The following is a 27,250-nucleotide window of genomic DNA, read 5'->3' on the forward strand; positions in this document are numbered from 1 at the left end:
TTCCAGCTTGTTGTTTTCTTTCTGATTTTTTGAGAAGGAGCAGAAGCTTTAAAAAGTATAACACTTTCTATGGTTTTGTGTCTTCTTATATTAGCTAGAAATTTCAAAAGGATTTTAAATACTTAATACTACTGATTTATTTCTTATCTACTTGGGAAATCTGCTGTTCTTTTATAGTTGAACATGGTTTCCATTATTGTTTTGAGATAGATAATCTATCATACTAATGAGGCATATTTTTATTCCTAATTTTTATTGATAAGCAAAGCAAAAAATAATTTTATTAAATGTCTTTTCAGCATATTGGATTATTATTTCCTTTTAATTGGGATAGTAATTGTGTTGCATTGGAGCAAAAGACTTTCTAATTTTAATATATATTTATATTTGAGGAATAAGCCTTATCACATGAACAAGAAAGTTTCTTTGAATGTTATTTGAATTCAGTTTGGTAGTATTTATATAAAATTTTGTGGTTATTTGAGACTAGTCAGCAGCTTTCTACACTAAAATTTGTACTAAACTTTATCAATTTGAATTTCTGACATTTTTATCTCACTATGAACAATGTGACAATGTGGATCTCTGTCTTTCATTATTTTGAGTTTTCATGCATTAGTTTCTTATCAAATTCCTCTCTTACACATCTCTCTTTTCATTTTAGTGTATTCTCTTTCCATGGCTTTCAGTTCTTCTTGTTTTTATAGAGGCTTTGACTTTCTAAATCCTAGTAATACAAGCACCAGTTTATTATGCTGCTTCTCCTTTCTTTTTTTTTTTTTTTTTTTTTTTTTTGAGACAGGGTCTCATTCTGTCACCCAGGCTGGAGTGCAGTGGCACCATCTTGACTTACTGCAACATTCACCTCCTGGGCCCAAGTAATTGTCCCACTCAGCCAGCCGAGTAGCTGGGACTATAGGTGTGCACCACCATGCCCAGCCTATTTTTTGCTTTTTTTTTTTTTTTTTTTTTTTTGAGACACGGTTTCTCCACGTTGCCCAGCCTGGTGTTGAACTCCTGGGCTCAATCAATCTGCCTGCCTCAGACTCCCAAAGTGCTGGGATTACAGGTGTGAGCCACAGCTGTAATTATGCTTATTTTCTTATTTTAGTATTAAATTACATACTCTTCCAAATCCTCCAGTTGATTTTGTATATCTTGGATTTACAGAATATTTTCATAGGCCTTCTCTGGATGTTTTGTTTTTTCATCCTGGGATGAGGATGTATCTATCTTGCTTTACACTGTCCTGTATTGTAGCCACTAGACACATGTGTCTATTTAAATTTAAGTTGATTAAAGTTATGCAAAGTCACTAATTCAATTTCTCAGTTACAGTAGCCTCATTTCAAGTGCTCAATAGCCATATGTCGCTACTGTATGAAACGGAACAAATGATACATCAAGCATCACAGAAAGTTCTACTGGGGATTGGTGATCTAGGCCATCCATTTTCAGACACAGGCTGTGGCTTATTTGTTAAAAATAAGAGGGTTAACCTCTTCGCTGATCATTTGGGTAGGTTATCAGCTTGTTTTAATAATATTAATAATAATAGATAGCAAAATTTACAGCCATAAATTCCAACACTCATTTTACTTTTACCCAGTTAATGGTTTATTGTTTGTTGCAAACACTATGACTGAATATACATCTTCATTCATGGATGGTGAAAAAGCAGAATAAAAACCCACAACTGTATCTGGCTTCTTTGAAAATTTTCTGCTAAATAAAATAAAGGTAGAATGTAAGATATGTAAGATATAAAGTATAAGAATTCCCTACGAAAGAAGGAAAGAAGTAAAGGAAGAAAGAAAGGAAGAAAGGAAAGGAAGGAAAGGAACGAAAGAAAAGAAAGGAAGGAGGAAGAGAGGGAAGGAAGGAAGGAAGGAATGAATGAATGAACAAATGAAGGGGTTACATGTGCTTAACATAAATTAATAAAACTTTGAAATGGAGATGAGAAAAGAGAAAATAAACAACAGACTAAAGTTCAAACTAAACTGGCCAAGAAACTGAAAAGAATAAAGCAAAAACTGTATAAAAGACAGAAATATTGTAATAAGGAAAATAAATGCAATGCCGAGATTCAATCTCAATTAGAAATAGAGAAGAGAACAACACTGCGAAACAGTGATATAGAAGAAAAGCTTGGAAGTAGGATGAGATAAAAACAAAAACATACTAGAATATATTAAATCCAGAAAACAATGAACAGAATAGCTTCTCTTCACGTAAATAATGTTAAATATAAAACCGTTAACATCCTTTGAACTGAAGAACACCTGAGATTCAAATTAGAAATATTAACTAAATAACAGACAAAGTGTGGTGAAATTTTAGACTTTGAAGGGCGAAGTATTACAAGTAGCTTATGGTGCATTGTTTGGACTAAATGTTTCTTAACACAGAAACAATATATGGAGAAAACAGATTGAAACACTGACATAATTTACTAATTTTCTGCCCCTTGGAGAATAGGTGTCATATAGTCATAGTAGGTATTAGTTCATTGTATCCAGTTATTTATTTATTTATTTATATTTTTTTCTATTGGCTCATCAAGATTGATCAAGTTCTTTAAAACATGACTTTATGGCTGGGAGCGGTTGCTCACACTTGTAATCTCAGCACTTTGGGAGGCTGAGGTGGGTGGGTCACCTGAGGTCAGGAGTTCAAGACCAGCCTGATCAACATGGCAAAACCCCAACTCTACTAAATACAAAAAATGAGCTGGGCATGCTGGCACATGCCTGTAATCCCAGCTACTTGGGAGGCTGAGGCAGGACAATTGCTTGAACCCAGGAGGCAGAGGTTGCAGTGAGCCAAGATCACACCACTGCACTCCAGCCTGGGCGACAGAGTGAGACTTTGTCCCCGCAAACAAAACAAAACAATAACAATAACAAAAAGAGACTTTATTAGCTTCTCTAGTTAGTATTCTTAGTCAAGGCTGGTCACAATGGATAATTGCAACTAAGGTTGTGTTGCAGTTGGTATAATATTGGCACATAGTTTAATTAATGAAGCCCAAGAGCAAACACTGTCCCCATGCCAGATCTGCTGTGACCTCTCTTTTGCTTTCAAGACAATTTTTCAAAACAGTTCTCTTGCAGCCTGACATGGAGTGGGGGTGCAGTCTTGTGTAATGGTGATGGATCTCGGGTGTTAGAACAATGTTACACAACCCTGCATTTTTGTCATTCTAATGACTACTGCTGGACAAGGGAAGCTTACTTTCCTGCCAGATATTTAAACAAGCTAATCAGAGGCTTGATATAATACAGATGGTGATAACCTTTTGCCATACAAAGTCCATGTTGAGTTTTTCTTTGGCAGCAGAGGGTTTGTCTCATTCAGTATTCTGGACCCAAAAATTCTGTTTCTTAAATGCCTCACAAAGGCTAACAGATGATGTAAACTATTTCAGGAACATTGAAAAGAGAATCAAGTGCTGGGCTTCTAGTACGTTCCACAAACATTACCACAAATCTATTTACTTCTTAAATCTGGGGTATAAAAATGTTTTGATGGAAATAATGTTTTTATTCAAGTACGATGAAGCACAAAGATTGGGGCGAGGGGTAAATTATTTTCAGTAAATCCCCACCCCTCCTCTATCCTTAAAGTACATTCCAAACCCAGATCTTGTGTAATTCTTTGCTTGGACTACTAGTCCTGCTATTCTTGCTATTTTAAGCTTAATATATTGTCTTGTCAACAGATGCAATGGTTCCTGTAAATATTCGCCAGTTCTCTGTAAAAAGAGAAGAAAAATAGAATCATGGCTTGAAGTGTTTTGTGTGTAATGAGTAGTACAGCAAGAAATCACTGCTAAATCCTAATGTGGATGTTAAAGAACGTTATTGACAGGAGCTAGATTGATATTATGAAATAGCATTCGTTTGTTTCAGAAGGACAATCAAGGCGCACATAAGTTTATCTTTGTTGTACAAAACTATACAGAACATACACAGTGCATGTGCCCAGACACACTAACTACTCACTCAAGACCGACTCACTCAAGTAGCTCTGCTCCAGAGTATCCTGTAGTTTATCCACTGCACTCATTCATCCATTCATTCATTGAAGAAATAGTTATGAACAAATACTTTGTGCCAGACACTACTGAGAATACCACACTGAAAAGACAATCTCCTTCTTTTTTTTTTTTTTTCACTTCTCCTCCTTTCTAGGAAAATTCTCACGTTTTTAATGTCTTGCTTACAGTTAACTGCTGTGGCCTTGTAGAAGAAACAGTAATCAAAATGCGCAAAGGTTAGGGCGGGTGTCTGTGGAAGTGAGACGGTGACTTCAGAGGGGAACAATCAGACAGAAAGCGAGTTATTACTTGGCAAAGAGCAAGGATAGTTTAAACGCAACTTGCCACATCTTGGCATACTAGAACTAGGAGTTACCCTTCAAATATGGAAAAGTATAATTTTAAAGACAAATTAAAATGTCTCATTTCATCTCATACATAACAGATAATTGGACTTTTCCTCAAAGGTGGTTCTGAACAACAACAAAAAGTGTGTATTTGTGTATACATATTTCACTTTGTTCCAATTATTTATGTCAATAACACTTTTCCCCTGGAATGTGTACTAACTGAAAATGTAAATACACGCACACACACACACCCCCCTGTACATACACATAAATGTCTATATTATACTTGATACATTTAAATCCACTTCAATTTTTTTTTATTGATACTCAAATGGACCTTTATTTAGCCAGAAGGAGCCTCTTTAAGCTGGCTCCTGTTTCTTCTGGGCATGTTTTTAGGGATCTTGAATAGCATCTTTGTTTTCCTACTTGAGAGGATGTTGCAAGCTCATTTTGAACATTCCCTGCCATAGACCTGAAAGCAACCATTTCTTCACCAATTCCTGGTTCCTTTTAGTGGGTAATAATATTTGGAGACCACAGTGGGGGCTTTAGAGATGCCCATTTCTACTGGGGCTGGTCCTTGGTTCTGTCTGTTTTTGTGTATCTGCTAGTGTATCTTTGAGATAGATTCCTAGATGTGGGATTACTGGATCAAATGATTAGATAGACACATTTTAATGAAGAATGTCATAAGCAGACTCTCAAGCTCTATTGGAAAAGAAAAATTCAAGGTTAAACACAAACATTTTAATAGAGAGAAGAAAACGTGGTAGACTTTCCTTACCAGATACAAAAAAAAAAAAGTATAAAGCTATAGCAGCCGAGACAGGATGGTGTAGGCCAAGAATAAACAAGTAAAGCGATAAACCTGGATGGAGAGACTAGACTCAGGGAAAGAACAGTTTAATCAGTAAATGATTTGCAGGAAAATTGCTTATTCTGTTTAATAAAAATAAAAGTAGTCTCCATGTCACAGTAAAGACAAAAGATATCTATTTGGACTTAAATATTTTAAAAATACAAGCATTAATGAAAAGTATGTGAGAATATTTAATAGGCTTGCGGTGGGGAAACTTTTTAAAGCAAGACACGGGAAGACACAGGAGATAAGGATGATTCCAAGGTTTTTGTTTGAGCATCTGGAAGAATTGCTGCACGATGGGCCACTCCTTATTGACAAATATTTATTGAGTGCGTATCATTTGCCAAGCACTGTTCTAGTCTCTGGGTTTTGATGACTTTAAAAAATACACAAAAATACCTGCCTTCAAGAAAGTTACATTTAGGAAGAAGACTAGGCTTCTGTTTGAAGCCACCCTTGGCCTTGAAATACTGGGCCTGTCTGCCCTAGATATCTTTGAACTGTGTTGTAGAGGGGTCAAAGTGACCTCCTTCTCTTCCAGCCTTGGCCTTCATTTCTAGCCCTTGCCTCTCCTTCTAAATAGGTGGTGATGGCAGGATTCCAAAAAGTTTTCTCTATTTTCCAAGATATCACAAGGTTTCATCAGGAAGAGAAACTGTGTATGTAAAAGATAAATAAATTCACTATCTGCTGATTTAAATGTTTTAACCTCTATTTCCCCAATACTAAATTTAATTTACATTTTGTGACCCCAATTCTCCTGATGACAGAAACTTCATGTAGGCACATCTAAGCAAACTCAAAATCAGAAGTCTCTCAAGCACTGCATTTTTGAAAACAAAGTCACGTTGAGAAATATTACCTCTTCCCTTCCTCCCTGTAGTTGACTTGAAGCTCTGGGACTTGGGCAAAGTTACAGCAAAGGAAGAGAGATTCACCTCTCAGCTCTGACACGTCCTGTGCTCCCATCCTCTGAGATGCCCAGTTGTTTCATCAATAGTCATGATGATCTTTGTTGGTCATCCGCATGTCTATTGGTTAGTTTTGTCACCTTTGATGCAGCTATCTCCTGGGGCTTCCAGGATCTCTTCCCATGGATATTGCCCGAGAGAGACACATCTCTTGTTGGCTCACGAGGTCTATGGTGTCATCTACTGCCGTACCTTTATTATTGCAAGACTCCTTCAAGAGTCTTAAAATTGCATTGACTCTCTCTCTGCTACACCTCTCTGGAATACATAAGCTTCATCAGGTGCCCTCTCCTTCACCACCCATTAGAGTAGTTTTACTCTATTGCAGGGGGCCCCAACACCCAGGCTGTGGACTGATGCTGATCCGTGACCTGTTAGGAACTGGGCCACACAACAGGAGTGAGCAGTGGGCAAGCGAGCATTACCACCTGAGCTCTGCCTCCTGTCAGATCAGCGGCAGCATTAGATTCTCATAGGAGCATGAACACTATTGTGAACTGTATGCGAGGGATCTAAATTGTGCGCTCCTTATGAGAATCTAATGCCTAATGATCTGTCACTGTCTCCCATCACCCCCAGATGGGACCATCTAGTTGTGGGAAAACAAGTTCAGTGCTCCAACTGATTCTACGTTATAGTGACTTGTATAATTATTTTATTTTATATTATAATGTAAAAATAATAGAAATAAAATGCATAATAAATATAATGTGCTTGAATCATCCTGAAACTGTCCTCCAGCCCCATCCCAGTTCGTGGAAAAATTGTCTTCCAGGAAACTGGTCGCAGATGCCAAAAAGGTTGGGGACTGGCTGGACGTGGTGGCTCCTGCGGCAGGGCATGGTGGCTCACGCCTGTAATGCCAGCACTTTGGGAGACTGAGGCAGGTGGATCACAAGGTCAGGAGATCAAGACCATCCTGGCCAAAATAGTGAAACTTTGTTTCTACTGAAAATAAAAAAATTAGCCGGGCGTGGTGGTATGAGCCTGTAGTCCCAGCTACTCAGGAGGCTAAGGCAGGAGAATAGCTTGAACTTGGGAGGCAGAGGTTTCAGTGAGCCAAGATCACACCACTGCACTACAGCCTGGGCAACAGATTGAGACTCTGACTCAAAAAAAAAAAAAAAAAAAAAAAAAAAGGTTGGGTACCACTGCTCTATTGTCCCGTCATTGGGACCAAGGGCACTTCTTTAGGATATACCACCATCCCAGATATCCAGATGGAAAGAGGACCTGGGGACCTCTGGGTCTAAAGGGAGGCTTGTCAATCATCTCTTCTTCTGTGACAGAGTTAGGGGTATGGAGAGAGTGTGGAGAGTTCAGGGTCTCACAGCAACATCTCACATTTCTTACTCTCCCCTAACTCTTTCCCTCTTCCTCTCCTCAGAGGTTTTTTCTTCTCTAGAGTGGAAAAATTTCACACTTACCAAGCATTCATTCCAAATCTTCCTGTCATTCATCAAGAGGGCAGCTTTTTAAACTTTAAGAGCCAAGAATTTCAAGAGTGTTGATTGGGCCCCTTGGTGTGAGTATTTGGGGAATGTCTCCGGTAACGTCCCGAATGCTACTCTGTCGCAGAAGCCACCCTCTGTGCCTGTCTTTGGTGTGATCCCATCTGTGTGATTTTCCTTGATCTCATTTGGTTTTTGAGAAGGAGTGTGGTGAAGTGTTTGAATACCCCTTCTCTAACTGCTGGCTTTCCAGATATTTCTGGAGGCATCGTTAGTTTCGCTTAATTTTCCTTAAATTCAGGTTTAACAGCTTTAGCTTTGATTCACAAACACTAACTAAATTTAGGTAATAATTATTGAATTGCCATCAATACCCACTGATTATATACTAATGAAGATTGCTTTCTACAGACATGAATCTCATAGTCTGAGAATCTGGATCTTATAGTGAGTCTGCACCCTAAAGTGAATTGTATCAAACATTTAAAAAATCACAGTATCTCCTTTTCACTTTAACACAACGTAGGATGCAACTGTCACTCTTCCTGCCTACCTTCTGAAAAACATGCAGTGTTTATTGAATTCTTGCCTAATAAACATTAAGTTCTTTTTAAAAAATTAATTTATTTTTTAACGGGAATTTTTTCTAAGAACTTACCAGAAAATATACCCTGGTGCTTCTTTATCTTTTCTACCCATCTGTAGTGAAAAGCAACAACAGCAAATTGAATTAAATGCGAGATTCACCACTGGAGTTCTTGTGCCTTTATGGTCTGGTGTTACAAAGCATCAATGGCAATACATAAATGTCTTTTTAAAAGTTTTCATTTTCTAAAAATTCTATCTGTAGAGAAGGAAGAGCATATATCATTGTAAAACAGAATTCACTTGTCCTAAAATAATAAAGTCCCAGTGTCAGATTTAGTGAATCAGTATTTCTGGATACCACCAAAACTAGCTGTTTTTATGCTAGTACTGGGTGGTCCAAAAAGACGAAGTATTGAATCAATTCTACGTTTTTTGGAGGAGCAGTGGAAAAACAAATATAGGAAACAGGTCAGCCATTAATGACTCTGGAAAAGACATCTTCTGTTAAATTTCCTTCCCTTTAGGATTTTAGCATATGATTGTGCAGTGGTTTGGATACAGATAGATAGATAAAGATAGATAGATAGATAGATAGATAGATAGATAGATAGATAGATAGATAGACAGACAGATAATTTGTGGAATTTGGACTCAGATTTGGTTCATATTTTGAGAGCCTGAGAATCAATAAAAATCATGTAATACTAAGTGATAATATTGATTAAAAATTCATTCCATAAGTGTTTGTTGTACTTCATTAGCAAGCTCCATCAGCAGTAATGATGATGATGATGATGATAGTTTTTAAATGCTTTTGAGGTTTGTTGTGGCTCTGTGAGAAGACCATTGTAGGCTCTCATCAGGGCCTATTTCTGTTTTACTCTCTGACTAGGGCTTCCATCCCTCATGCCTGTGAAATACTGACGATCTTTGCAAGTACTGCCTTACATAAGAAGAGAAGCACACAGTAGGGCAAGACAGTACAAATTCATACTAACTTTCCCCATTTCATTACAGCAAATTCTTCTTCATGCTAGAGAAAACTCAACAAAAGTTGTATTTCTCATTACTGATGGATATTCCAATGGGGGAGACCCTAGACCAATTGCGGCATCACTGCGAGATTCAGGAGTGGAGATCTTCACTTTTGGCATATGGCAAGGGAACATTCGAGAGCTGAATGACATGGCTTCCGCCCCAAAGGAGGAGCACTGTTACCTGCTACACAGTTTTGAAGAATTTGAGGCTTTAGCTCGCCGAGCATTGCATGAAGGTAATGGAAACCTAATGGCATCACAAAGGTACTTTTAAATGAGGTTTTCTTCCCTCACTGCTTGAAACCCACAGGAGGGTAATATCAAACCCTCACAAGGTCTTTGCTGAATATGATGCCCATGTGTCCTTTGGGCATCATGAAATGTGCTAAACTTCACAGAGATAACATTCTGACCCTGCAACAAGAGAGGTCCTTTTGTTTTTTTCTTAGCAGCTGTTATGTGTTTTCACTAAAATATCCATATGCTCCCACCTTAGAATCAATGGAATAATTTAGGTGTGTTTTGAGGCCACACACAGAGTGGGAAGCCTTGACTTAGATCTCTTTACAGTTATCTGGACAGAGGAAGTAAACATTCAGAGACATGCTCAGTGAAACTCACCAGAATGTTTCCAGAAATACACATGAAGATATAGGAACAATAAATACTTAACACGTACTTCTTGCCCTGACAATTTGAAGATAAATATGCTTATGTAAAAACTTAAGAGCATTAACCCTAAAAGGGAAGAAAATCAGCAAATGCATCATTATTAGAGCTTTTTGTGCATCACTCATAATTTAATTATAAATTTTAATTTATCAATTATATCATAATTATACATTATATTAAGTTAGCTATGTAATTTAAGCTAAACTTCCTATTAGAATATAGGTTTATGTCTTAGTGAGCTAGGAGAAGAAAACACAGACTAGGAAGAGATCACAGAAAATCTAGCCTCAGATTAAAGTGATGTGGCAAATTAGGCTTGATCCTTGCAGGTATCCGTGTTAAAGAATCGGTTTGAGGGGAAAACCATGGCAACATGAGTTCTAGGAAATTAGTGATGTTCATAATAGGTAGGTTAGCTCTACTGGAGTTTCTTTTTAAAAAAAAAGTAATAAAGATGGTGTCTTGCTATGTTGCTCAGGCTGGTCTCAAACTCCTGGGCTCAAGCAGTTCTCCCACCTGGGCCTCCCAAAGTGCTAGAATTATAGACATGAGCCACCATGCTTAAAGCAAAAAAGATTGATCTCTCTGAGGGATGATGCTAGCCAAAGTTTTTGGAGGCTAGGATTTTAGTGAAGTGAGCAAGGACTTAGGACAGGGCTTAGAAGCAGCAAGAAACTGAGTATGGGAAATAAAGTATGGATTTGGGTTTAAACAGGTTTAGATTTAAGTTCTGGGCCTGCAACTTAATGAAATCTAATTTTTAACAACTAAGCCTTAAAAATCCAGAATGTCTGGATTTAAATCCCAATTTTGTTACCTACTAGCTGAGTTTTTTTGTTTTTTTGTTTGTTTTGTTTTTACGTATCATTTATCTTTTATATTCCTTAGGTTTCTTGTAAATAGAATAGGAAATGAGAATAGTACCTACTTCATAGAATTATTACAAGGATTAAATGGGTTAATACATATAAAGTGATGAGAAAGTTCCTGATGGCTTATTATACTCAGCACTCAATAAACTGTCTACTATTACTGATATTTATTATTTCTTAACATAAATTATTATTTGTTATTAATTACCCTAGGCAATTTATTTAACAACTATGAACTTCAATTTTTCTCTCCATTAAGAATGGAAAATATTATTATATGTATCACAGAGGTTTTCAGGAGGATTAAATAAAATATTTACAACATCACCAATATAGTATCTAGCACACGGAAGAAGTTCAGTAACTGACTACCTTTGTTTCTCCTTTTCTCCAAGGAAAGTGATATGTTAAGTGGGAAAACAGGGGGGTTGCAGTTGGAGATAGTGGGTGTTGCCAGATGGGATTATAAAATTATGAGTGCTATCAATAAATTTCAACTCCTGTCGTCCCTCTGTCTTCTAGGACTGGGGACTTCTGTCCTGATGGAAGTTGACCCAGAAAACTAGGGTCAACAACGAAAGGGTTTTGGTTGCCATAATGCAATAAGGTTTTAGAAGACACCACATTTATTACACTAAACTAATATCTAAAATGTGTAATACTTTAGTTGAGTTTCTAGGTTTAGTAAGTAAAACCCTGTTTTTACTGGAAACACATGATCAGATGAAAGGAAATGAGCCTCGTTTCCCCTGCCTCTGTGTTCTCTGTAGCTACTTTCAATTTTGATGGATCCACTTTGGGTTTCACTACTGTTCATGTTTCTGGCCATTCTCAATAGACATAGGTTATAGAATAATAACTTTCCCCGTTTGTACCTCCTCCACTTATCTCCCTTTCAGACCTGAATACTAGTACACTAGTCTTGACAGCTATGTTTTTCTCTTCTTCTCACCCTTTTTGAGACAGGGTCTCATTCTGTCACACAGGCTGTAGTGCAGTGGTGTGATCACAGCTCACTGCAGCCTCCACCTCCCAGGCTCAAGGGATCCTCCACCTCAGTCTTCCAAGTATCTGGGACAACAGGCGTGTACCACCATGCCCAGCTAATTTTTTTTTTAATTGTTATTGTTTTTGTAGAGACAGGGTCTCACTATGTTACCTAGGTTGGACAACTAGGTTTTCCTTGCTCCCTGACTTGCTTTACTGCCAAAGAAACCTGTAGTCCAGTGTCTCAGAGCTAAGTCCTGGGGGCCTGTGTTACAGATCTTTTACCTACACCACAGTCTATTTGAAGGAGCTCACCAGGGTACCTGGTTGCGCTGGGTTCTTTCCGTTGGGGCTGTAGTCTTCCCTTTGCTTTGCCCCTATCTAGATGAGACAGATGTTCTATATTTGAGTTTACCACCAATCTCCTTCCCAGGTGTCCAATTGCAGCCCATGTGTCTTGCTAGAACTTCACTTAAATTCCTACTATGAGCCCATCATATCTGGGCTTAGAGCCCCATGGACCTAGTATTGGAATTTAGTCTACAACTTTCAAACTTCTTGAAAAGGATAAAGGACATACTGTTTGTCTGATTTTAGGCCATCCATTCTGGGTCAATCATATTCAACCTTACCCCACCCTGTCGAGTCACTTTCTAAACAGGTCTGCCTGAGTTATTGCATTTCCAGGATGCCTCACTTCAGAGCACAGCTCAAGTAATAAGAATGGTCTTTATTTACCTACTCAAATACCATAGAAGTGATGGTGTTTATTCCGAAGTTGGTGGCTCACAATTAACATCTTTGTGCAGTGATCAGGATGGTGGCTTTGTTTCTCATTGGAACAAGGATTTGGGGAATCTGGTTGCTGGGGCCTGACCTCACCCAGAGGCAGTGGAATGCTGCTGCTTTGGAAGCCGGGGGAATGACCTGCAGAACTGACTGCACTGCTTCCTGCAGCATCTGGAGATTCCTCACTAAAGTACTTAATTTCTGCCTGACCCTGCATGGCCTTGAGAACTTATGATGAGGTCCCAGACTGGAATAACTTAACTGGCTGCAATGAATTCCCAGAGTGCGCTAGTAGAAATAACACACATTCATATTTGGGTGGGAGCAGGAAGCAGTTGGGAATTAGACGGATATGGAAAGATATTTTCTCCAGCTTGCACTTAAATTTTAATGACTAGAGAATGTAACATTCAACTGTGACGCATTTTTTTATCGCCCTCTGTCATGTTATTTGTAGATTTACCTTCTGGGAGTTTTATTCAAGATGACATGGTCCACTGCTCATATCTTTGTGACGAAGGCAAGGACTGCTGTGACCGAATGGCAAGCTGCAAGTGTGGGACACACACAGGCCATTTTGAGTGCATCTGTGAAAAGGGGTATTACGGGAAAGGTCTGCAGTATGAATGCACAGGTGAGTCTCCAATCTATGTATAACAGTGTCTGTTGCTGTGTGACAAACGATTCTAAAATGCAATGGCTGTAAGGAATACATGCTTGTTATTGCTCATAAGTGTGTGGGGTCAGTGGGGCAGCTCTTGGGGCTTCAGCTGTGCTGACTCATTTATTTGCTGTCAGTGGTGAGGTGAGTAGGCTGCTGGCTGATCTCAGCTGGATTCTCTTATGTGTTTGGGTGTCTGACAATAGTCTGATCTAAAATGGCTTTGTCTAGGACAACAAGGCTGTCCTTTATGCTCCATCAGACTAGCCCAGGCTTGTTCAGGTGGGGACGGCAGGGTTCCAAGAAGAAGAATGGAGGCTTGTAAGGCCCCTTGAAGCCTAGGTTCAGAACTGGGAGGAGAAAGATTTGAAGTCTTTGTAATTAGTCTAATAAAACAGCCAAATCTGTCCTCTAGGCACATAAACCAAAATATGCCTCAGTGTCTCTATGAGATCAAAACCAGTGGAATTCTTGCCACCATGCCACATGTAACTGGCAAGATTGTCACACACAAAAAAATGCATCATTCACTTGATGGCTTTTTAAACTCTTCAGGAGCCTCCACCAAAGTGCATCAGAAAGTTCTAAAACTGCCATCACTTCAAAATGGAATTGGAATGGCTATTATCAAAAAGACAGAAAATTACAAATGATGGCAAGGATGGAGAGAAAGAGGAACTCTTAAACACTGTTGGTGGGAATGTGAATTAGCATAGCCATTATGGAAAACAATATGGAGGTTCCTCAAAAAATTAAAAAGAGAACTACCATATGATCCAGCAATCCCACTACTGGGCAGATATTCAAAGGAAAGGAAATCAGTATGTCAAAGAGACATCTGCACATCCATGTTTCTTGTGCCACTATTCACAATAGCCAAGATACGACATCAACCTCAGGGTCTATTCAATGGAAGAACAGATAAAGACAATGTGGTCTGTATACACAATGGAAGACTACTCAGCCATAAAAAAAGAATGAAATCCTGTCATTCTTGGCAACATGGATGAGTCTGGAGTGGTTAAGTGAAATAAGTCAGGTACAGAAAGACAAATACCACATGTTCTCACTCATATGTGGAAATTTTTAACAGTTGATCTCACAGAAGTAGAAAAGAAAAGAGTGCTTACTAGAGGCTGGGAATGGTAGGAGGTATGGGGGATGGAGAGACGTTGGGTAAAAGATACAAAATTACTACTAGATAGGAGAAATAAGTTATAATGTTCTGTAACACTGTAGGGTGACTATAGTTAACAATAATTTATTGTACATCTTCAAATAGCTAGAAGAGAGGATTTCGAATGTTCCCAACACAAAGAAATGATAATTGAGGTGACAGATATGGTCATTGTCATAATATGACCATTACACATTATATACATATTTTTAAAATGTACTGTATCCTATGCATATGGATAGTTATTATACATCAATTAAAAAATAATAATGAATGGGATTTACTTCATTGACATTCCCTCTCTAGGTTTTCTTATAAGAAGATCTTTATATTTTTATATCTTATTAGAGAGGCAAGAAGGGAAACTTAGGAATCTTGTGCTCTACATTATATTTTAAGAAAATCTAATATTTTGAAGTAGTACATAGTTTTTCTGTGTTGAATAGCATTTGTTGGATCTTTTTTTTACCTAAAGAGCAACTTTTGTTTATAGTTTGCAGTTCTTTCATGATTTGCTGTTTAGGAAAACTGTATTCCCATGGAAATTAACACCCACAAGGAAAATTTAGGAAAGCTAGGTTTCCTGTACTTTGTACCATGTGGTCATTCATTGCTTGTTTCATGTGAACATTATTTTATTCTGGCATTTTGTAGATGGGTCTGCTCTCCACACAGAAATGAGTTTCTCTGTCTGAAAGGTTCTCTCTTCTTTTCTCCTTTCTTTTTTCCTTCTTCTTTCCCTCTTCCCTTGGGACATTTCCTCTTGTGTCTTTCTTTTACTCTTTTTTATTCTTGTTGCCTCTCATCTCCTTTCCCTTAATTTTTCTTGCTTCCTCTGGCCTTGATCCCAGCTGGCAGAAACCTCCTTCCTGGGTCCAACCATCCATGCTCACCCAGCAGAATCACTCCTTTCTTGGCCCTGCTCCCACCCCACCCAGCAGGACTTCTCACTTAAGCAGAAAAAGGGTGGGGGGTTGGGAGGGGATCAGCTCAACTGCCTCTGAGTTGGCAAAGTGCCTCCCCTTGTTTTTCCTTCCCTTTGAATCTTCCCACACTCTCATCAACAGCCCAGCTTGGCACTCTCTCCAACCCCCCTTCCTTACTCCCCCATCCTAGCCCACCAAACCCAGGCAGAAGAGCTCATTTTCCTTGCTGGATGCTGTAGTCAGCATGTCTGCTTTCCGTGTGGTCCTAGACTGAACTACTCCTTGCCAGCCAGCCACTGGCCTGTGGCTGCCTACAGCCTCAGCCACTCTGTGCTGTGTCTCTTGCTGTTCCACAGCACTAGAACTTTGCATCCCAGGGGACAAGCAGCAGGAAGAAAGAAGGGGCAGTTCACAAAACCACTGCCCCCAGTTACCCAAGTAGCCTTGTCTACTACCAGTAACACATTACAGGATGAAAGGCGCAGCAGTCCGTGAAATGTATGTAGTTGGGTGGGCCTGTCATTAGTGCATCAGTAGAGGGGATTGGAGCACTTCTGCTGTTGGTTCTAGCCAAGAACACCAGGCACATAAGGATTAGTTTATCCATCCCTGCCCTTAAATTAGTAAGCCTTAGCTTACTGATACTCAGTGATGCTTTCTTACATACAAGATTTAAATTATATAGAGTTGCATCAACACAAATTTTCATACGGTCATCTTCAATATTTCTAAGAGATTAGGAAAAGTGGAACTGGAACTCCAAGAGGTGCCTGTGTCTTTGTGTAGCTGTAGGAGGCAGTACTGATCACTGGCTTCTCTGGAATAGTAGGAGCTAAGAGAAAAGAAATTATATCATTCCTATGGCATGAAGGACTCATGACCAGACTCTCCTTTCAGAAAGGCAGAAAGAAATCTTAGCTATACGTCATCCAGGACCAAAAACCTGGAAGCAGCGAGCCCCTTTAAAATCCATTTGGTAAATAAATGATGAGGATGTTCTCTACACCAAGTCTGCTGCTAGGCATGAGGTAGGTATTTAATAGTGAGGAGACAGATATGGTCACTCCCTTCTTGGGACTTACAGTCTACTGCAAAAATCAGTTTGTAATTGCTAATAATGTTATGTGTTATTAAATTTTATTTTAAAATGCCCATAGTATGAAGAACAGATGACACAGAAATTTCAAATTAGACAGCTGAGATCTGAAGGATGACTAGACCATAGCTGTTTTATTACTTAAGGAGAGGACGTTAAATTTCATTCTGAATAGTTGGAATTCTGAGTATTTATCCTCATTGCAGAAACAATGCCTTTCAGAAGGAAATCATTCCTTTTTAGATCCAGAAGTAACCCTAGAGATTATCTGCTCTAAACCCCTCATTCTACAAGAGGAAATTGAGGCCTCAGGAAAGATGAGTATGTTGCTCAAGATAACACATCCAACCATCAGCAGAACCCCGGGAAGAACCCCAGACACTTTTCTCTAAGTCCTATATTATTTTCAAGATATCACACTGCTGTTTTCCCCCATGTTTGAAAATAACATCTTATATACATTGCTTCTCAGAGACAACAGACACTGAACTGTGTTCAAAATGTTTCACAACACAGACAGAGCTGGCTTAAATTCAGCCTCTGCCAATTACAAACCACATGGCTATGAGCAACTTAATTTCTTCTGTTCTGAGTTTTTCTGTAAAATGGGCTTAAATTATAGTATAATTTTGTACATGTATACATGCATATATATGCATGTCTATGGACATAGATATATGTCAATGTAATATGTAGGTATCTATGTATATAGATATATGTAGATATGTATATAGATTGCATGTGTGTATGTGTATGCAAAACTGGTTGGGTTAATAGAGAATATACTTAGAATACATAGGATGGTATGTAGCATATCAATTCTCAACCAGGGGTGGATTTTATTATTAACCATTATTTTGAGATAATATAAATGTCATGAGAAAGCTAAAGAATGAGCATTAAGATAATTACTTCAAGTATGAAGTAAGTGACAACCATGTATCTTATGAATTCTGTTATAGGCTAGACTAGGAGTATTATGCTATGCATTCATCAGTGCATACTGGTGCACAGGCCTTGCACCTAGCAAAGAGCTCTTGCACCTGCTAAAGGTGGAATACACTTTTAATCTGATGAGTATCCAGTGAAAAGCAAGAATATTAGATGGGAGAAAGCAGAGGAATAATGTGCCATAGAATGTTGAAGAAAGCAGACGTTATTAAGCTTCAAGTCAATGACAAGTTTAAAAAATAATAATAAATTAAGACAAAAAGTAGAGGTTATTTGCCTTGATTAGGATAAGGACAGATGCTGAGACGAGTTATATTTGTTAGTTTCATGGACAAGTAGAATATTAGAAATGGCCATAAGGGTTTTTTCCCATCATTCGTTCGAAAGATGAGGAAATCCCATCCCATCATCATATAGTAAATTTGTGACAGAGCTGAAGTAGAATTAAAGTCTCTCAATTTCCAGGCCAAGGCTATCTCACAGGGTACCCTTGAGACCAAAGAAAGCTGACCATCATGATATTACTGTGGTCTTCTCTTTCTTTCTCATTGTTCTGGGAGATTGGTGGTCTGGGTTAACTTTGTCTTCTAATAATGACCTCTCAAATCTGTGGCCGAGGCAGTGGCTTCCCTTGAAATGAATGCCACTGTCACAGTTAGCAGCTACTTCATGGAGAAGATCCTGATGCACAAAAAAGATTATAATAATTGTAGATCTGTTCCATGTCATGAAAATCTTAACTTGAATACAAGTCCTTGTTACAGGTACTTGTTAGAAATCACTGACAAGTAATAGTCTGTCAAAGAGTTCGGTTTTATAATACATGATATATTTGAACTGGTTTATAATTTCTCTTGACTCAAAACTTCAATGAATTAGTTTCAGATTAATCATGTGCTTTTATCTGGTGGTCTTGTCGTTCTTGTTCTTTTATCTTGATGTTACATTACTCCTTAAGAAACCAGAAATGGAGAAAAACAGGAATACTGGATATCAATACTTTTCTTGTGGTAAATCAATCAATGTTTTACAAAAGTGTTGGTATTTTGCTGTGTTTTCTTTAAAAAGAAAACCGTACATAACTCAGTTTCATTTACTGCAAATATTTTGGATGATTCAGGAATGCAGGTCTGGTATTTTAACACCACATAATTAGATTTAGAGGATGGAGAAAATATTATTCTGGGTTTAGTTATTAAACTTCAGCTAAGGGAATAGTATTGCAAAACTGTGGATCTAATGAAAAGAAGGTGTTACTTACATTTCTACTTCTGTTACTAGTATGACTTTCTTCATCCTTTATCTTTCACCTAGGCATTTGGATACTGAGGATGAGGATGATGATGATGATAGCAATAACTGATATTAATAATAGTAGTAGCTAATATTAAATAGTGCTTACTATATGCCAGACAGTTTTCTAAGCATTGATTATATTAACTCACATAATCTTTACAATAACTCTCTGGAGTATTTTTTCATTTATAGGTAAGGTAACTAAAAGTCTGAGAACTTAAGCAATTTGTCCAGGGGTCATACAGCTAATAAAGCTGGGATATGAGCTCGAGTTTTCTGGCTGCACAATCTGTAGTCTAACCATAGGGATAGAAATTTAACAAACAGACTCACAATTAAGAATATAATTTTTATGCTTGCATTGGCAGCAGATATGCTAAAATTGGCATGATACAGGGAAAATTAGCATGGCCCCTCTTGCAAGGGTGACTAGCAAATTCATGAAGCATTTTTTATTTAAATATGTATTTAAATTTAAATACGTTTATATGTATATTTAAATATATATATACTTTCAAAATCTGTTAAGTATTAGTTTGTCCCTTATAATATCATCAATATTTATTATCAATATTTGATCATTTTAAACTTTCAAAGTAGCATCTTCATATTGTTCAACATAATACTCAGAAAGAAAAGAACAGAATGAGTTATATAAAATTTAAATCTGGTCATACTGTACTCTATTTAATGTTTCTGAATTATGACCCACTCATACAATAAAGTTCAGGCTCCTTTGCATGGTATAAAGGCTTTGCATGACTTGATCTCTCCTTTATTCTTTGAGCTGAGAGCTTGAACTTGTTCTAGTTTTCTGCAGCTCTTACGCTATTTCATTCCTTGGATCTTTCTTCATGCTTTTTCTGGCTCCCTTTCCCATCACACCTAGCTATTGTCTTTGTTCCTACTTCATAAATGTTGCTAACAGGCAGTGACTTTCTAATTCATTTGGTGTCCCCACTGCTTGTCTTCAGAGCCCGTAATAAGTAAGTGCTCAAGAAAAAGGATGTCAGTAAGAAGCAAACTTTAATATCCGAATTTTAAATGGAACAGAACTCATTACTGAAATCTTAGGCAATTGCAAGATTTTCACATTTGCCTTGAGCACCACAAAATTCCTAGCACAAAGGTGCTAGGTAAGAAATTTTAAAAATGCTTTTAATTTATTTAAAACCAAAATATTTACATTTGATTAACCTTTGCTAACAACAAATCAAATAAACCATGTGGTTGCTTTCCTAGATTAGTCATTTTAAGATGCACAGATCATCAAATCACATTGAGAGTAGTCGGTGAACTCTTGTAAATCCAAGCAGTTGCTTGGATTTCTGAATTTCCCCGGAGGAATTTGAGAGACACAAAGTATAGAGACAACAGGCATCTTGAGGACAGTGCTCTTTTGCAGAGATTGACTATATTTCAATGAGTTAGGCATGATTGGCAGATTGAACATTATAGCTGGATAGAGGCCAAGGCTGAGGGCCAGATAACTTGAGCCAAAGCTCCAGCTATGTTATTTTCATACAAGGAGGAAACACTTTCGAAATAGAAACACTGGAATATTTATTTGGGAGTATCTTATTATACATGTAAATATATGCACACAAATCCCCACCCCTACCCTGCACACATACACACATTTTCCTGTGTAAATATTATATCATTTATTTGGAAAGAGAGAGGACAATGAGCTCTAGAAATTCTTGAATGAAAACCAAAACATTTGGAAATCTTGTTCTGTAAGCAGAGTTTGGCTGATTTTCCCCCCAAAATATCCTCAGTGGTACGTAATAATGGATTTGTAAGGTATAAGGAATTTGTACAATGTATTCCCATTTGCTTTTTATGAAGGAATATTGCTAGCATGTTGACACTGGTTCCATCAACTTAAGCTGGAGAATTTGTAACTGTTGCCTAAATTAGGCTAGTTTGTTCCATTTTCTTTTGAATGAGATAGGTATTCAGCCCTGATAGTGCATTTTCCAGTCTATCATGATTGTAACACACATAAAATTAGACTACTGGTGTGAAGCATCACAAACCCCCAAAGTCAGTGTGTTGTGTTCCTTAGAAACACTCAAAAAATGTAGACAGTAGCCAATAATTCTCAAGATAAGGATTGTGATCAATATCTGCTTATTGTTATAAGATCTTATCTTTCTTTTCTTCCTTTCCCTAGCCCTATTATAAGATACTCTCTCCAATACAAATGATATGTGAACAAAGGGAAAACATTTAACATCTACTAACTGAATCATGATCTTCAAACACTGTTGCTCATTTAACCCCTAAAAAAAAAAAAAAAAAGGAAAATTTACGAATCCCTCGTTGATTTTTAAATGGCTATCTAAATTGTTTTGTCAAGACTTTAAAAGATGGTAATTCATAATACTGTATTGACATTTTAAAATAAAATCATTGTATCAGTTTCAAATATACCCACTAAAATCTAAATATTATCGCAAATGTTTTTAGTATCCATTTGTTAACAAGCACCTTTTTCATTACAGAAATTTTGGTGGCTTCTTATTTTAGTCCTCTTCTATTCTGCTTCCACTACATGATTCTATTCTAATGCAATATATTTTTTTCCAAAGCCTTCTGTTGATCACAGAATTGTACTTTTCCACTAAAAAAATTGTGGATAAAAATTGAAATTAATTTTTAAATGTTCTGTGACCAAAGTTGCTACTAGACTGAGTTATTATCACAATTGCTATTTGTCTATAATTTGTCATGCATGTTATACATTTTGATGCTTTCTTACACATAAAAATACTGTTGAAAATTCATCTCTTAATAAGATGCATTGTTAATTAGTTCATATATCCATGGATTTGTATTATTCATTGTTAGGTTAAGAGAGCATACAACATCAATTTTGTTTCCTTTTTTCACTTTTATGGATTTTAGTGCTGAAAACCTTCTTCATATGAGTATGTACATGGGACTTGAATAAGTTGTATTAAATTGATGTCACTCAATTCTTGGAGTTCCTCCTGCATTGCATGCCAAAAATAACATCAGTTATCTATCGTCAAAAAAGTATTGTAAATGATTTATTAGCTTACAAGTCCCTTAGGTCCTTTACATCTTTATTGAAATTGAAGTATTTGAAACATTTGGACATGCACAAGGAGTTGTTACACAATCATTACAATCATTCACTTTCTCAATTTCTGGGATGCCCTCCAAAAATACTTTACTAGGACTTGTTAAATGACTATCTGTTAGTTTTAGTCATGCAAGATGAATAAGTTCTGGAGATATGCTGTAAAACAGTGCCTGTAGTTAAGAAAAGCTTCTTAAAGAAAGACCCTGCTTATTATTTCTTGATTAAAGAAGGGTTTCCAAATGTCTAGATTTTGAATCATGATGAAGATTTTTTACCTCGGGGCAATGTAATCTAGTAAGATTTGAAGGGGTGAGAAGTACACATTTATTTTGAAAAGTGAAAGACAGGCAATTGTGAAAAGGTGTCATAGATACTTTCTCCAGCATACTAATTTAGTTATATATTTATGTTGAGGTTCTGGAAATTGGTTCTTTTAAAATGATGCATGTAACATTCACATGCCACTTGCGAAGTCTTTGCCTTACATGCATTTCTCATTTGCAGAAGAGGAAACAGTTTTGAATAATTTAAGTAGTTTTTCTAATGTCATTCAACTATAAAGAGGTAGAATTCACTGTGACCAAGTAGGCTTCATCCCTGGGATGCAAGTTTGGTTCAACAAAAGCAAATCAATAAATGTTACTCATCACATAAACAGAATTAAAGACAAAAACCACATGATTATCTCAATAGATGCAGAAAAGGCTTTTGATGAAATTCAACATTCCTTCATGTTAAAAACTCTTAATGAACTTGGTATTGAAGAAGCATACCTCAAAGTAATAAGAGCCATCTATGATATATCCACAGCCAGCATCATACTGAATGGGGAAAATACTTGAAAACTGGCTTAAGACAAGGATGCTTTCTCTCACCACTCCTATTAAACATAGTATTGGAAGTCCTGACCAGAGCGTTCAGGCAACAGAAAGAAATAAAGAGCATCCAAATAGGAAGAGAGGAAGTCAAACTATCTCTATTTGCAGATGTCATGATTCTATATCTAGAAAATCCTATAGTCTCTGCCCAAAAACTCATTCAGCTGATAAACAACTCCAGCAAAGTTTCAGAATACAAAATCAATGTACAAAAATCAGGAATGTAATTTCACAATTGCCACAAAAAGAATAAAATACCTAGGAATACGGCTAACCAGGGAGGTGAAAGATCTCTACAATGAGAATGACAACACACTGCTCAAAGAAATCAGAGATGACACAAACAAATGGGAAAACATTACATGCTCATAGATAGGAAGAATCAGTATTATTACTATGGCCATACCTCCCGAAGCAATTTACAGATTCAATCCTTTTCCTATCAAACTACCAATAACATTCTTCACAGAACTAGAAAATACAATTTTAAATTCATACGGAACCAAAAAGGATCCAGAATAGCAAAGACAATCCTAAGAAAAAAGAAAAAAGGTGGAGGCATCATGTTACCCAACTTGAAACTATACTATGAGGCTACAGTGACCAAAATAGCATAGTACTGGTACAAAAGCAAACACATAGACCAATGGAACAGAATAAAGAGCCCAGAAATAAGGTCACACACCCACAACAATCTGATCTTTGACAAAATGAACAAAAACAAGATATGGGGAAAGGACTTCCTTCTCAATAAATTATGCTGGGATAATTTTCTAGCCATATGCAGAAGACTGAAACTGAACCCCTTTCTTACACTATATACAAAATTCAACTCAAGAAAGATTAAAGACTTAAATGTAAAACCCAAAACTGTAAAAACCCTGGAAGACAACCTAAGCAATACCATTCCAGACATAGGAATGGGCAAGGGTTTCATGACAAAGACACCAAAAGCAATTTCAACAAAAGCAAAAACTGTCAAATGGAATCTAATAAAACTTAAGAGCTTCTGCACAGCAAAGGAAACTATCAACAGAGTAAATAGACAGCCTACAGGATGGGAGAAAATATTTGCAAATGCTGCATGTGACAAAGGCCTACTATCCAGCACCTATAAGGAACTTTTACAAATACATTTACAAGAAAAAAAGCAACCCCATTAAAACATGGGCAAAAGACATGAACAGACACTTTTCAAAGGCATACATGCAGCCAATGAGCATATGAAAAAATGCTGAATACCACAGATCATTAGTGAAATGCAAATCAGAACCACAATGAGATATTACCTCATAACAGTCAGAATAGCTATTATTAAAAAGTCAAAAACAACAGATACTGATGAGATTACTGAGAAAAGGGAACACTTACACACTGGGGGTGGGAATGTAAATTAGTTCAACCATTGTGGAAAGCAGTGTGATGATTCCTCAAAGAGCTAAAAATAGAACTACCACTGGACCCAGCAATCCTGTTACTGGGTACATACCCAATGGAATATAAATCAGTCTACCATAAAGACACATGCATGCAAATGTTTATTGCAGCACTATTCAAAATAACAACAACGTGGAGTTAACCTAAATGCCCATCAATGACAGACTGGATAAAGAAAATGTGGTGCATGTACACCATGGAATACTATGCAGCCATAAAAGGAATGAGATCATGTCCTTTGCAGGAACATAGGTGGAGTTGGAAGCCATTATCCTGAGCAAACTAATGCAGGAACAGAAAAGCAAACGCCACATGTTCTTACTTATAAGTGGGAGCTAAATGATGAGAAGTCATGAAGACAAAGAAGGAAACAATAGATACTGGGGCCTACTTGAGGGTGGAGGGTAGGGGGAAGGAGAGGATCAGAAAAAATAACTATTGGGTACTAGGCTCAGTACCTGGGTGATGAAATAATTTGTATAATAAACCCCCACGACATGAATTTACCTATATAACAAACTTGCACATGTACCCCTGAATCTAAAGTAAAAGTTTAAAAAAGTGGAAGAGTTAGCCTGCAGACCCAGATCTCTGACCCCAGAGTTCATGCTGTTACTTGCAATTCATCCATAGCACTCATTGCTCAGTCATTATCCATCAAAGAAATGATCCGGAAGTATTTTGCTGCTATTTCCAGGTTATATTTTTAATAAACAGTTGCTTCTAAATTGTAGTTTAGTATTCCCAGTGTTTGGTTCCACAGGGCCTGCATGGGGTTGTTGTTCACTAAATGTTACATGATTAGCCAAGTTTGGATGATAGGCAGTGTTAGCGATTTGAAAATGATAGCCCAAGCTAGAGGAAATCAGGCTATGCTTGTTCAAATTGCCCATCATTCCGAACTCATTGAAAACATGGTCTGCCTTATAGTGTGCTAAGTGCTAGTGGTGCCAAAATACACACACAGACACACACACACACATACACACACACACACACACACACACAGAGAGAGAGAGTAACCCCAGGTATCCACAATAGATTGGTTTGAGGATACTAAAATTCAAGGATGTTCAGTTCCCTTTCATGTGGTTTGTGAATGATTCAGTCATTATGCAACTGTGTGCTCATATCATATATAGTTATTGATACCAGTTAATGGCATGAATCCTGATTCTGTCACCTACTGTATTTTTCTGGGAAGTTTTTGATCTCTATGACATGAGTTTCCTAGTCTATATAGTGTTCCTCATGAGCCTACTATTATTAATAGTTTTATTACTATTAGTATTATTATTAATAGTAGGCTCATGAGGAACATTAAATAAGATGTGAATAAAAGCTTGCTAAATTGCCAGGCATAGAGTAAGTGCTGATTGGCATAAATTACTGTGCTCCATCAGTGGTAGTTCTCTACAGCAGGAATTCCCAACCTCTGGGCCATGGACTGGTACTGATCTGTGACCTGTTAGGAACAGGGCTGCATAGCAGGAGGTGAGCGGCAGGTGAGTAAACCTTACCGCCTGAGCTCTGCCTCCTGTCGGATCAGTGGCAGCATTAGATTCTCATAGGAGAGTGAACCCTATTGTGAACTGCACGTGTGAGACATCTAGTTTGCATGCTTCTTATAAGAATCTAATGCCAAATGATCTGAAGTGGAACAGTTTCATTCTGAAACCATCCTGTACCCTAGTCAGTGGAAAAATTATCTTCCGTGAAACCAGCCCCTGGTACCAAAGAGGGTGGGGACTGTTGCTCTACAGGAAACAATTTTTCCCCCTCCCCAGGGGACATTTGGCAATGTCTGGAGGAAATTTTTGATGTCATAGCTGAAAAGAGCTACTATTATCCAATGGATAGCAGCCAGGGATGCTGCTAGACATCCTACAATGCCCCACACTGTCCGGATAAGCTACAAACATCAATAATACTAGGTTAAGAAACCCTGTTCTGGCCAGGCGCAGTGGCTTACACCTGTAATCCCAGCACTTTGGGAGGCCGAGGCAGGTGGATCACGAGATCAGGAGATCGAGACCATCCTGGCTAACACAGTGAAACCCCATATCTACTAAAAATGCAAAAACAAAATTAGCCAGGCATGGTGGCAGTCGCCTGTAGTCCCAGCTACTCGGGAGGCTGAGACGAGAGAATGGTTTGAACCTGGGAGGCGGAGCTTGCAGTGAGCCGAGATGGCGCCACTGCACTCCAGCCTGGGTGACAGAGTGAGACTCCATCTCAAAAAACAAAACAAAACAAAACAATAAACAAACAAACCAAAAAAACCCAGCCCTGTTCTATAGTAACAGATTGGATTAGTTCATTAAAATATGATTCGAAAAACACTACTGGAATTACAGTTCTTTTAAAAAACTTTTAGAAGAAATATCAAATTCTGTGATTTTACAAGGGTTGAATGATCTCCTGGGCATGATCATTGCAGCATCTTATGTTCCAGATACCCCAAGCTGCTAGTGGCTCCTCAGTCACTTCAAGCCCTTTCATGGATCCATGCTTGTGCAGTTTTGTTCCCTTTGCCTAGAATACCCCATGCCTTGTGTGTCCATTTCTTACTAGTCCTTCACGATTTTCAACAAACTCACTTCTGTGACACCTTTCCTCTCATCCCTTCTCCCTTAGATTTATGGCCCTGACACAGCTAGACCTGAAATTTGGGGGTCATAAATATTTTCTCTCTGTTCCCACTTACCATACAGTATTATAATGTTTGGTAGGTTTTCTTTAATATTCTATGAATTCCTTTGGGGCAAGATTATGCCTCCTTTATTTTTTATAGCCTCTGCTAAACAACATATGAACTTGGAGTAAGCATTAATAAATTTTCGGTGAATGAATGAAGGAGTAAATAAATAAAGTGAGCTGCATGTTTAGATACTAGAACACAGCATATGGGAACTCTGCTTGGCTCCCAACTTCCTGGGAATTTTCCATTCCTTTTTTGGAGAAGTGAAGGTGAACAAGTCTACTGACCCTGGGAAGCACTGGCTGCTTATCAAAATAAGCCATCTGGAAGGCTGAGTTCAACAATAGGAAGTGGCTAATCACACGTTTATCTCTTTTATGTTATCTGG

The 27,250-nt window shown here is 37.7% G+C and overlaps 1 protein-coding gene and 1 non-coding gene across 2 annotated transcripts in view; both read left to right on the forward strand.

Annotated features, from left to right (window-relative positions):
• Positions 1–27,250, forward strand: part of SVEP1 (sushi, von Willebrand factor type A, EGF and pentraxin domain containing 1) — a 227,539-nt gene that overhangs the window by 23,293 nt on the left and 176,996 nt on the right. The window contains exons 2-3 of the mRNA XM_015117116.3: positions 9,285–9,540; positions 13,082–13,258. Of these exons, the coding sequence (XP_014972602.3) occupies positions 9,285–9,540; positions 13,082–13,258 (433 nt within the window). The remainder of the gene's footprint in view (positions 1–9,284; positions 9,541–13,081; positions 13,259–27,250) is intronic.
• Positions 19,088–19,191, forward strand: LOC114672976 (U6 spliceosomal RNA). Its single transcript, XR_003723488.2, has one exon. It is a non-coding gene; the product is annotated as a U6 spliceosomal RNA (small nuclear RNA).

This window comes from Macaca mulatta, chromosome 15 (genome assembly GCF_049350105.2).
Source record: "Macaca mulatta isolate MMU2019108-1 chromosome 15, T2T-MMU8v2.0, whole genome shotgun sequence".
Classification (NCBI taxonomy): Eukaryota; Metazoa; Chordata; class Mammalia; order Primates; family Cercopithecidae; genus Macaca; species Macaca mulatta.